At 34.2% G+C, this 13,875-nt stretch overlaps 1 protein-coding gene across 3 annotated transcripts in view; it reads right to left on the bottom strand.

Moving 5' to 3' along the window:
* Positions 1-1,130: 1,130 nt before the first annotated feature.
* Positions 1,131-13,875, bottom strand: part of LOC110026119 — a 69,917-nt gene continuing 57,172 nt past the window's right edge. For all 3 annotated transcript variants that reach the window (XM_020726934.1, XM_020726935.1, XM_020726936.1), the window contains exon 10: positions 1,131-1,360. In XM_020726934.1, the coding sequence (XP_020582593.1) occupies positions 1,289-1,360 (72 nt within the window). In that variant the 3' untranslated portion in view covers positions 1,131-1,288. The remainder of the gene's footprint in view (positions 1,361-13,875) is intronic.

Genomic DNA, 13,875 nt, shown 5'->3' with positions numbered 1-13,875 from the left:
ATATATCCAAGATAGCCATAAATAATCTGTTGACAACTCTGATTTTTTAAAGACTCCTTTTACACCACAATATATACCTTTGAAGATTAAAATCTACTTGGGTTGGATTGACATCTCCTCTAAGAAGGAAAAAAAAAATAAACGACTTGCGTATTGCTCTCGACTTAATTGTGCATATAAATTTTAAAACGTTAAGATAATTATCCCTTCACCTACTACGATAAAAACAAGCAAATAACGATTAAAATACTAAATTAGCAATTAAATAATAAAAAAATTAATAAAATCAAATTCATGTAAGTTTCTATAAATCATAATTACCAATGTGTTCTGAATTAAAAGATTCTATGAGAGAATAGATGTAAAAAAATTAAAAATTCCAACATAGATAACAGAAGACATTAGCCCCGATGCCACTGATTTTATGAAAACAATAAACGGGGGTTAAAAGACAATCAGACAAACCACCATTTGAATCCTGAAAATAACATAGGGAAGATGTAAGTTTCTAGGAAGTGATGATTAAGAAAAATTAACTGTGTTCAACATCAACCAGTCACCACCACTTCCTGTATATGTACATAAACATTTAATAGAGTCCAATCGGCAATCCATTGGGAGAAATATTTTTCAATTCCTTCTACATCAGTCAAAAAAAATTCCTCATCTAAAATTCTAAGCATTCAAGGCCAAATATTATACTACATACAGCTAAAAGCGAGGTAGTTTCCTTCAAAAATAACAGATCTAATTAATAAAGAGCATATGGCCCGCAGAACGTCAGGATAAATATTTGTGTTTGCATATGGAAAAATTTTTGTGTATTCTCAAATCTTGCACATTAATTTTTATATTTACCGATGTAAGTTTCTAGGAAGTGATGATTAAGAAAAATCAACTGTGTTCAAATCTTGCACATTAATTTTTATATTTACCTGACACTTAAATCTTTAATGTCAAAATATCATCATTACTTCCTATTCTAGAGTGATATATCTTTCATACGCTTATGACACAAAAGTGTTATAAATATAAATATAGAAAATTAGTTGGTAGACATGAAAATACATAAGAATGTTGTGATATATACATTTTCCGATTAAATATAGAAGACAATAGTCAATGCTCAGATTAACAACAACAATAATTATACTAGCCAGGTATCATGTGAATACAATATCGTGCATACAATGATATACATACATATATATAAGAGGACTATACAAATCAAAGATACAACAAAATAAACGCATTTAACAGAGGAAGAAAACTTTTCATTTGGTGATAACTAGACGAGAAAATTATCTATCAAATGTGAGACCACGTCAGCACCATCCGAGTTCAACCAGTAGCTTTTGACCTTCAAAGATTAAGTGAATCATGAAAGAAAGAACTATTTGTTACAAAATTATCGGCACAGCATCATGGTTACCTAATGCAATACCCCACCTCCCAAGATAAAAAAAAAGAAGGCAAAGAAAAGTAAATTGTAAAGACGAAATCAACCCAAAAAAAAAAAATAACATAACAAAAAGATTTTAATAACCAGAATTCTGAACAGGTGATTTCTTCCAATTTTCGAGTAAAAAATCAAATTAACATAAAATAATTAATAAAAAGTTAGCTATTAATACATGTAGGTTGCTAGAGAAGAGCATTGTTAAGCAAACATTAACCAGCAGCGAGACATTTTTTTATAAAATGTACGATATATAATCTGCTAGTTAGTCTACAGGCATCCGATAGATAAAACACAAACCCATTACGTTACCCATGAAGATATCATCCACCATTACATTGCCTTGCATTTATAGGCCTTTGAATATCGCAATCCATATATTATTTCCTTTCATGGCTGATTTTAAGTAAATAAATAATAAAAAAACTAAAAAACAATCACAATACATCACATGGATTCCTGAGCTTAGGAGTGGCTGGCCATTACATGTGGAAGGAGACTGGTTCCAAACCAAAGAGAATAATACATTCTAAGAAGGCTAGATTTCAGCAAAGCATTCAAGAAAGGAAACTGGTCCTTGCTATTTGGAGATTTCTTGATTGGTTTTAAAGAGAAAATTACCACATTTGATTGGAGTACGTTTATAGCAGTTAAATATTCCTCTGGAAATTTACAAGCAAGCCAATTGATGAAGGGAAAGGCCTTACAAGAGGAGTAGTGAAATCCAAATTTCTATCAAGTCTTCAAGCTTGAGTTTCATGTGATCATTCTTCAATTTTGTGAATTTTATGTAAATAATCTTCGAACAAATATTCTTGTTGAGTTTAGTTTTCATTGTTAAGCATGATCATTTCGCCGTGTTTTGCATCATTAACTCAACGTTGACAAATTGCCAGAATATTTTAAGTGCTTCGGCTCTAAGTCCCCCCAATCTTAAAAGGCTTAGGTATTGTGAACGTATAACCTATAGCATATAAAGATAAATCTCAGTAGAGACTCAAGCATCAAGATAATCTGAAAACTGATTATTTTCAAAAGATGAAGAACATGCCAACATCATGCTGCACAATCGTCACATCAACTCCCTTGTCCAGCTCTATTGTTTGCAGCCACTCTTACACCAACCCCAACATAGAATCAACCATCGATTCCTACACCAAAGTCTGTTCAAAGACGATCACTAAATATTCTTATGCCTCCTCTCGAGAAATAAACTAAAGTTGTTTGTTCATTCCATGGCATGGATACACAAGCTGCTCTATCATCATCTCCTCTCAGAATGTGGAGGAACTTCCTCCAAGGTTAAAGGTCACATCCTTAGAAAGCTTCTACAGCAATACCAATTTTGTCAACTAACCGACATTCAAAATCACATCATCCCCATTATTTCCAAGGCAATTTTGTTGACAATTAAATATCAAAAAAAAAAAAAGAAATAAAGGAAAAGTAAAAAAAAATTAAAACTCCTAATTGTTCCCGCTGCACTCACTGCTATTGCTCAGTTTCTAAAACACTTTGCACGGCATAACTCACAAAACAGAAGCCCTCGTCTTCATTGTTCTTCCCGATTGTCCTCTTCTTTTAGTTCGAAACCCGGATGAAGTCCCTCCCCACTTCTTCCTTTCTATTGCAGCAAACCGAGCCCCTTTCCTGTTTGCCTACCTTCATGATACAGCCATGACTAAAGTAGAGAAAGCAATGACAGAACCGTGACACACGAAAACCTTTGAAACTCATGTGCTTCTCTCCTTTCGAAGCTGAAGCGTCTTTCTCCCTGCTTTAACCTTAAGCTTCATGATCCCCTTCACTCCTGGTAAGTTCGCATAAGCCACGTCCACTCTTGCTGCTCGTCTCACATCCCAGCCATAAAGCCCTCCGATCTAGTTCGCATGTATGAAACTCCATCCTCGCCCTACTCCTCCCTACAGGCTTCTTGATCCAAGTTCGCATAATACAGTCGCGATAAGATGGTAAGGAGAAAGGCAACGATGGGATTGCAACACACAAAAAACTCTGATCTCTCATCTTTCTCACCTTCCCCTCATCTATACGTTCTTCGTTCATTTGATTCAGAACTCATCCTTATTCACTTATCCTGATTGCTCCCTATTTGAAGATGTTATCCATTTCTCCTCTTTGTTTGAGCCTTCACTAACCCGAACACTGCTTCTGCAATTGTCCCAAGCATCAAGTTGAACCCCATTCTTCTTTGGGCCGGCCACTTTGCTACACCATTGCCATATCTGTTCAAACACAAAGCCAGACCAGAGTCTCTATATCTCTTTTAACATACATTATATACCATATAAAATAAAAAAGAAAAAATCTGAGTTAACTTTTATTTTCGTCGAAAATGTCATCTATTGTCTTGTCGTCAACGTTGCCACCTCACAAACAAAGGTATAAATTCAAGAAAATTGTGCTCGCATCACTTTTCATGCAGGTTAATTGAAGACCCAACATGTCTTATAGACTGTGGGTTAAATTATAATCCAAAATTTTGGGTGAATTTGGACTTCGACTATAAAGACTTGCAAATAATTTAAATGTGAACATTTGGACTTACAAATGATTAAAATGTGAACTTATTGGTTTTGATAATTGAACAAATGAAAGTTTTTAAAATAATAACAATTGTCACATTTGACAATGATTGAATACAATATCAGCAACAACAAACCTTTATCCCACTAAGTGGGGTCGGCCACATGAATAATTTTTCTCCATGGTGTCGTATTGAGTGACATATTTTCATTTAATTGTAATAGAATAAGATAATTTTTATACAACATGCTCAAGTCTTTCTAGGTCTACCTCTGTCTTTCTCACCATAAGTCAAATCTAAAGCACCTAACAAGATCATCATATGGTCAACATTTATGTAAGCAAATTATCTAAGATGAAACTCTCTAATCTTGTCGGCTAGCTGAGCTACACTAGCCCTTTCATAGATATATTCAATTCGCATTTTCTCCAAGTGTAAAGTCTCTCATCCAGTTAAGCATTCTCATATCAACAACACTTAACTTAGTTTTATGCTTCTCTTTTATAGGCGAACAATTTGCATCATAAAGCATTACAGGTTTCACTACCATCTTATAAATTTTCCTTTAAGCTTAAGTGGGACTTTTCTATCACACAACAGACCCAATGCATTCTTCCACTTCAACCATCCAGCTTGAATTCTACTAATAACATCTCCATCTATATCACCATCAATTTGAACAATAGACGAGAGATATCTAAATCATTCGATCCTTTTAAGGACTTGATCACCTATCATTACAACCCCACAACTAGATCTACTAGTACTAATATTACATCACAAGTATTCCGTTTTAGATCTATTCAAAAGAAAGCCTTTAGATTCTAAAGTTACTAAAATTACATTACAAGTATTTTGTATTAGATCTCTGTTTTAGATCTATTCAAATGAAAGCCTTTAGACTCTAAAGTTAACCTCCATAATACAAGTTTTTCTTGAACTCACTCGTCTCATCCACAAAAAGGATATCATCAGGAAAAAAACAAAACCAAGGTAAATCCTCTTGTGAATGTCAAGTAAGAACATCCATAATTAAAGCAAAACGATATGGGCTTAAAGCTGATCCCTGATGTAACCAACTGAAATACAAAAATAATTGGTCAATTCTCTTTTTGTTCAAACACAAGTAATAGCTCTAGTATACATATCTTTAATGGCTCGATTATAAGTCATATCAACACCTTTCTTTTTTATGACTCTCCAAAGCACTTCTCATCGTACCTTATTATAATTTTTTTTTCTAAATCAACAAAAATCAGATATAGATTCTCCTTACTCTCTTTGTACTTCTCCATAAAACCTTTCAATAATGTAAAGCTTCATGGTAAACTTGCCCGTATAAATCCAAATTAATTTTGAGAAATCATTACATCAAGTCTCAGGCTATGTTCAATTACTCTCCCGTATTTTTAATGCATCACAAATTAACTTAATTTTTCTATAATTTGCACACTCTTATGCATCACCTTTATTCTTAAAAATATGGACCAACATACTTCCTCCAATCCTCACACATATTTTTAGTTTTTAAAATAATACTAAAAAGTTTAGCAAACAAAGCAATTCTGAAATCCCCTAAATATTTCCATGATTCTATTGGGATACCATCAGATCCTATAGATATTTCATTCATCATTTTCTTTAAAGCCTCCTCAACTTTCATTTTACAAATACAACGGTAAATATAAAAAGTTCTATTTTTATTAATTATATTAAGATTACTAAAGTTGATCATACTTTCAAAATCTTCATTAAAAAAATTATCAAAATATCTCACACCTATGTTAAATATCCTCATTTAATATATTTTTTTTCTTTCTTAATATGCTTTATTTGAACTAAATCTTCATTTAAAAGTTTATTAATATAATATTAAAATAAAAAAGTTCTTTTAATATTAATTATATTAAGATCATTAAAATAGATCATATTTTCAAAATCTTTATTAAAAAGTTTATCAAAATATCTCACACATCTATTATGAATATCCTCATATAATAAAAGAACGTTTTGGTTTTAATCCTTAATGCACTTGAACAAAATCTTCACTTTTCTTATCTTTTGTTTGGCTTGATTATACATATATCTTTCACCTTCTTTAGTATTAAAGATATTATACTTTCACCTTCTTTTGTATCAAAGATATTATAAAAGTCACGAAATTCTTAGTATTACAAATTGTTCTCATAGATTACCTACAAACCACCTTATATTTCTTCTATATTATTATTCTACCACTAACTTTTTTTATTTAGAAAAGTTTTTCATTTTGATTTTCCAAGAACATCTTTTGCAACTTATTTAGTAATGCTCGTTATTTTATCCTACATCGCATTAGCTTCATCATGACCATCCTAAGTCTTAAGATCTTGAAATTTACTCAAAAAAATATTTTAATTTGTCTTTTAAGTGTCCACATCTAATTCTAGGATAATATTTCAATGTATTTTTCATCTTTATTTTTAAACTCCTCATCTTAAAATCTAAAACTAATAATCAATGTTGAGTATTTAAATTTTAACTTTAAATGATCTTACAATCTCAACGATCTCTTTTTCTCATAAGAAAATAATCAATTTGTTTTTTATTAGAGTCATTCTTATAAGTGATAATATATATACCCATCTCTTTTATTAAATAAAGTTTTAGCAATAAAAAAATAATAAACTAAAGCAAAATCCAATATGACTACAATTTTCATTATTTGCTACAAAATCATAAACACCATGAATATTTTAAAATCTTTTACAACTCTACTAACATATCCATTTAAATCTCCTCCAATAAAAATTCTTTATTCAAGCGGTATCATTTGTATTAATTCTTTGAGGACATTCCAAAATTTTTCTTTTGAATATATATCTAAGCCAACTTAAGGAGCATAATGTCACAGACAAACGTACCTCAAGTCACCCGTGCGGCTTTAACGTTCTTCCTTGGCACTAAATCAGCTTAGCCCTCACAACACTTGGACTTGTAAGCACAAAACACTATAGGAAGAAAAGTAGGAAAAAGTATTGAAGAAGAAACACTACACTAAGAAAGAAAGAATACAACACTTGAATGTTTGGAAGCTTGGAGGGTTTTCTTAGATGACATAGAAGAGCGCTTGTCTGCCTCCAAAGGGGGGGTGGGGGGGGAGAACTCTTATTTATAGTCCTCCCCAAGCCTAAGAGAACTTTCTAGATTACATTAGAGTTGTCTAATTTCTAGATAGTTCTACATTATTCTCTTATATACATACATAAACCTAGATCTTTCTAGGTTATTCTTGAGTTATCCTAGGAGATTTTCCTTCTAACATACTCCAGAGTGGTAGAATCTTTTAGAGCCACTTGGATGGCTCTCTACATTCTGGTCTTCTCTAGAATCTTCTATCCCATGGTTATCTTGCCAATTTCTCAAATATGGCGGAGCATGACACCCTCCCCCACTTAAGCTCGCAATACCCTCATTGCAACTTCCACTTGGTACCATCAGTTTTTTTTCCCTTGTGTCTTCATGTCTCATTTTCTTATTAACCCGTAGTGACACTCGAACCAGCAGCTCCTTTTGCTTGCTAACGGTCTTGGCAAAGTTGGGTTTTTTTCCTGGTTGTAGGGGGTACCATGCAGCAAGACTTCATGGTTGACGACTCCATCCTTAGCTCCGACCTAATCTGATGATCTTTCTCTTTTCTTGATGGTAGTTCTTTTGAAACACCTTTATATTCCTCAAGCATTAACACCACTTCATTGAGCATGTCATCTTGGGGCTTCCCGTCCTCCTTGGAGCCATGAAGGATAGTCAAGTAGCTCTCTTCATCTTGCGGAATGACCTCCTTAAGTTGGATGGCCGACAACATTTTGACTTCTTGCTTGTTAGTCATTGTTGTCAGTACTAAGCAAGCTTGGTTGCCCTCCATAATGCACATGCTATTGGCAAAAGACATTGGGAATGTTCTTGTTTGATCCAAGAAGTTCATCCCTAGAATAACATTAAAATCATCCATCGGAATGACAGAGAAGTCTAAGATACCTGGCCATGCTCCAATAAAGGTCTTTACTCCCCTGATTATTCCATAGATTGGTCTTACCGTTGAATTGACCACCTTGATGGAGTCTCCTCCTTCAGTCATCTGCAAACTCAATCTCTTTGCTTCCTCGGCGGAGATGAAGTCATGGGAAGAACCCGTGTCCACCATTGCTCCAATGGTCTTCCCGCATATTACCATCTCCACAAAGAGTAACCCCTTCGCTTGGGGTTTTGCTGGAGCTTGCATCCCATTCAGTAGTCGTAGAGACCCCACTTGTGTTGTCATACCACCACCTTCATCCTCTTGATGGCCTTCAAGGAGAGAGTTCAGAGCATTCTGCTGAGGAAAATCCCTTGCCCAATGTGGTCCGTCACAAAGAAAGCACTTTTTGTGCGGTTTAGTTTTGTCACTTTTAGGCTTACATTTATTTTTTGCTTTGGATGAAGTCGATTCATGGCGGGTCTCTCCTTGTGTTGATCATTTTCTTCTCTTTCTTTCTTATCATTCGGCTTTGTGGACTCCTTTGAGTAATCAATTAGGCTTTCTGCAACTGCGATGGCAGCAGAAAGATATTGCACTTCGCGCCTCATAAGCTCTGTCTTTGCTCACTTTTGGAGTTCATCCATGAAGTTGAAAAGAGCATCCTTGTCAGTCATATCGGGAATTTCGAGAACTATGCAAGTAAACTCCGTAATATATTCCTGAATCGATCCCATTTGCTTGAGCCATCACAATCGAGCCCTAGCCTCATCCACATTTTCGGGATAGAACTGCCTCTTTAGCTCCTTGTAAAAGTCATCAAATGTGAATGTGGTACACAAATCTTTTTTAATATTTCCTCTCCTTCTTATCCACCACAACATAGCGATATATGAAAGATAAAGAGCTGCAAATTGTATTATTGCCTCTTCAGCCGCAATCCCCATCGCTCTGAAATATTGCTCAAGTCCCCATAAGAAGTTGTCTAGTCCTTTGTGTTGCGGGCTCCATCAAAACTTTTTGGTTTTGAAACTTCAATCCTCTTAGCTTCGAAAGTATGTTAGTTGGTGGGTAACGCTAATGCTCTCTCGCAGGGCGAGATGTCTCCACGCATTTCCTCAAAGCTAGCACATACGTTGGTTATATCTTCTTCGTGGGCTTTTCGTACCTCCTAGAGCTCCCCCATCAAATCCTCCTGGATCTTAGCCATTTGGTCCTTTAAAGACCCCTCCAATTGGAGCATCATACCTCTGTTGGTCAAAAGGATTGTGATGTCCTCATCCTCGAGTCCATCAACTGCACATACGTTGGTTATATCTTCTTCGTGGGCTTTTTGTACCTCCTAGAGCTCCCCCATAAAATCCTCCTGGATCTTAGCCATTTGGTCCTTTAAAGACCCCTCCAATTGGAGCATCATACCTCTGTTGGTCAAAAGGATTGTGATGTCCTCATCCTCGAGTCCATCAACTTTTTGGCCAAGATCCTCTATCTGGGCCTCCATGTCATTCATTGCCTCCTCTACCCGAGTGAGGCGTGAATCAAAGCCATGCATGATCTCCATGGACCTCCAATGTGGTTTGAATGCAGTTGGATCTCGTTGATATTGACGACCTCGTCTTTGTTGAGATGATTCCACATCAGTGGCTTTAGACTCCATTACGTGCTCTTTGACGCTCTTTGTCATACCTTCAAACCAAGGCTATGATACCAACTGTCACGGACTAATCTATCTCAAGTCACCTGTGCGGTTTTAGCGCTCTTTCATAGCATTTAATCAGCCTAACCCTCACAACGCTTGGACTTAAAAGCACAAAATACCATAGGAAGAAGGTAGGGAGATGTATTGAAGAAAGAAACACTTCACTAAGAAAGAAAGATTATAATAGTTGAATGCTTGAAAGCTTGGAGGGTTTTATTGGATGAATCCTTGGATGCCTCAAAATGAGGGAGAGGGACTCTTATTTATAGTCCTCCCCAAGCCTAAGAGAACTTTCTAGATTATATTGGAGTTATCTAGTTTCTAGATATTTCTATACTATTCTCTTATATACATACATAGCCTTAGATCTTTCTAGGTTATTTTTGAGTTATCCTTAGAGCTTTTCCTTCTAACATACTCTAGAATGTGGTGGAAACTTCTAGAGTTCCTTGGATGGCTCTCTATATTCTGGTTCTCTTTAGAATCTTCCATACCATGGTTGTCTTGCCAATTTCTTAAATATGGCGGAGCGTGACAATAAGCACTTATGAAATTAAGGATCTTAATATCAACAACAATCATTAAAATTATAATTATATCTCTAATTCTATTAATTTTTACAACATTATCTTCTAAACTCTTATCTATAATTACACTTGTACCATTTCTAGTACGACTCCTGCCTAAATACCAAAGTTTAAAATCTAAGCTATCAATCTCCTTAGTCTTTTCTCCATATAATAATTAACTTCAAACCAACCATAATATCTACTAAATCCATTAATTTACCTATGAGAGTACATATATTCTAAGATTTTATCATTTTATTAGTTTCATATATTAGCTTCCAACCAACCATAATATCTACTAATTCCATTAATTTACCTATGAGAGTACATATATTCTAAAATTTTATCCTTCTATTAGTTTCATGTATTAACTTATTTTCTTGCGGTTGTTCATAATATGAGAACCCTTATTTATTTAACATTACACTTAGGCACCGGTGGAGCAGTCCTTACAAACCATTCACTATATTCAGATCATACAGTGCACCTCTTTCAAGGGATGCACTAGCACTTACACAATGATTTAAAGGATTCTTATCATGATCTTTCGACAATATTTGATGATGGTTGTCGACTAACTAATGCAACCCTCCACCTTTTGCTACCGGGCATGGGACCCGACAATGATAGCGTTAATGATAATGATTGAATAAAAATTTCAAATTCAATTCTTTGAAGGCAAAATACAAACAATCATATAATATTTTAAATGCCTAAATAAACTGTTAAATTTCAAACCTCGCCACCGAATTCACAATCTACACATTAGCGAACAGAAGGTAGTAAAATGCTCAAAATGAAGCTTTGTGTGTAGTACAAATCATAACATTCACACAAACATTTATTTCAATGATTCCATAACTTAATGAACTTGCCACCAAATTCGCAATACATATGCAAACGAAAAGAATACAGAGCTTAAAGTGAACATTTTCATGTATCAATGGGAACGTCGATTTTGCCAGAGGAGGACACCCATTTTATCGCGTCGCCATTCATTCAAATAAGACAAATTTATATAAATTCAAGTATTATATGTGTCTTTTAAAGCAATTCTTGATTCAATTCATGCTTTAAAATCTGTGTTAACTTATCTTAAGATATGCAAAGCTATCTAAAATAATCAAAATTCAAAGACATTAAGTGTTCTAGCTAAAATATTAAATGCTTTAACTAATAGCCTGAGAATGTTGCACAAGCTAATATAAAATAAAGTTTAAAGCATGTGCTATGCAAAATTAATAATATTTAAATTTAGATGGTGTGAGAAGATTATGCAATCGTTCCCTCACTTGCTTCGATAAGCATGTAAAGTACTTCTGAGAAATCTATTTTTTTTTTAAAATTAAACAGCCCTCATAATTTAAAGATCAAATCCAAGATAATTAAACTATAAAAGCTCTCACTTAGGTTGTCTTGTTTATAGAATAGAGTTGTAAATCTCACTCAATTAGTCTGATCCTTCTCTTAAGGACTGAAGTCGGCAAGTCTAGTATTTTCATCTAAATAATAAATAAATAAATAATTGTAAATTCAAATCATCTAGTTTGATCTTCCTCCTCATCTAAGACTGAAGTTGACAAAGCTAATATTTTAGAAAATCTCAAGCTGATATAATTTGAATAAATTACAAATCTCCAATGATAGTTATGTTGATTGAAAAATCTCAAACAAAATATTTATTTTCAAAATTAAATTTTATATTAAATTTGTGTAAACTCAAAATAATATATATTTATATATGAATCTTATCCTCTGTTAGCAGGATAGACTAGACAACATAAGTTTATATTAAGCTCGATCTTTTACAAGCAAGAAGTAAAGTCGACTGAGTTTCAATCAAGTAATCAAATCTCCGATGATGGTTGTGTTGATTAATCTCAAAAGAATAGGTCTATTTTCAAAATTCAATTTCAAATTATATTTGAATAAACTCAAATAATATTGTAATGTTTCTAAAAAAACATATTGATTCGCTGATCTCGGTGCACATTTTTACTGAAAGCTTCAAAAATCAAATTTAGAAATGTCTGCACTCTGATTTATGATCAACAGAAAGGTCTCAGGAAGACAAACCATATAACACCAAAAACAATCTGACCTGAGTCTACAAAAGCTTAAATCACGCACTTAAAGCATAATTGAAACCATTAAAAAATATTTTGAGAAACCAAATGATATCTAAATTTGACAAGTTTATAATCAAATCGAGCGTTTTAACGAGTCAAATCCAATGAGCCCAATATCACTTAATTTTGACATCATTAAGGTAATTAAATGCTCATAAAATACTATCTGATTAAAGTGATCACTCTGGATCGTCCACTATAGTGTTCCAAATTCTTGTAATATTCACGAAGCATGCACTCACAAAATTTATAAGTAAAATCCATTCTTTCATGAAGATGGATTTGGATCTAAAGAAAAAAATTGAAGGAGTTTCAAGCTCTTGAAGGTTCCTAAGCTCCACCACCATCGGACCGTCGTTGACTAGTGGTTGCCACTATCGGACCATCATCTCAGTTTCCCAGCCGCAGTAGATTATCGTCCGCTACCTAAGTATTGCCACTGTCAAACCACTGCTGCCTTACCATTACTGGACCACAACAGCCGAACCAATGCTACCCGATCCCTACATTGGACTCGTCCCCATCGTCAAAACACCATCGAGCCGCCACAACCACATGAACACCACTAGCCGACTACCGATGTCGAGCTATTGCCACCACCAGAACATTGTAACCCAGCCACCATCGTCTAGACACCGCCGCTGCCGAACCTCTATTGCACCCACCAGATCACCACCAACCGACCGTCCCAATTGCCAGACCATCGCTGCCTAGACACCACCGTCTGAGAGCATAAAAGAGTTTAATTAAATAAAACTATTGAAGTGCTCATTGACAAAAAAATGTTTACCCATGATCGAGGAAAAGCATTTAAAATAAAAAAGTTTTTGAGAAGGACAACATAGAACTCAGGCTTATAGTCTAATACAAATAAATCTAAGCTCATACAATTACAAGCACTCAACATAATCAATTAAAAAAAAAAGAAGCTCATACAATTACAAGCACTCAACATAATCAATAAAAAAAAATAGAATAATAATAAAACTAAATCTTTAGCTATTCTAAGCCTAGCATGATTTTTTCATTTTTGTTCTTCTCACCCATAACTGATTTATCACCTAAATATATAAACATCGGAACGGAGCAAAACTCAAAAGAAGAAAGCCTGAAGTGTTGAGGAAAGTGGAGATTTGGACCATTGCAGTTTTGGTAATAATTAAAGATGTTAATTATAATATTAATTAGTCTTCCTTAATTATCCTCCCACCAACTGACAGCGACTTTTTATATACCTAAAAATACAAGAATTTGACACCACTACTAGAAGAATTAAACATTCGGCAATGACGACAAAAACTTGATGCAACTTTTAATATGCAAGAATTTATGAACTCAGATTTATATATTTATAATGATTTTGTAAAGTCACAATTTCAAACGCAAGTATACGTATCGCTCAAGTAATACAGGGCTCTAGTGGAGTCCCATTTATCGATCCCACAGGGAAGTGAGGTAAGAGGTCCTTAGTCAAATTCTA

Source organism: Phalaenopsis equestris, unplaced genomic scaffold (assembly GCF_001263595.1).
Source record: "Phalaenopsis equestris unplaced genomic scaffold, ASM126359v1 Scaffold000352, whole genome shotgun sequence".
Taxonomy (NCBI): domain Eukaryota; kingdom Viridiplantae; phylum Streptophyta; class Magnoliopsida; order Asparagales; family Orchidaceae; genus Phalaenopsis; species Phalaenopsis equestris.
This window is presented reverse-complemented; position numbering and strand designations above follow the sequence as displayed.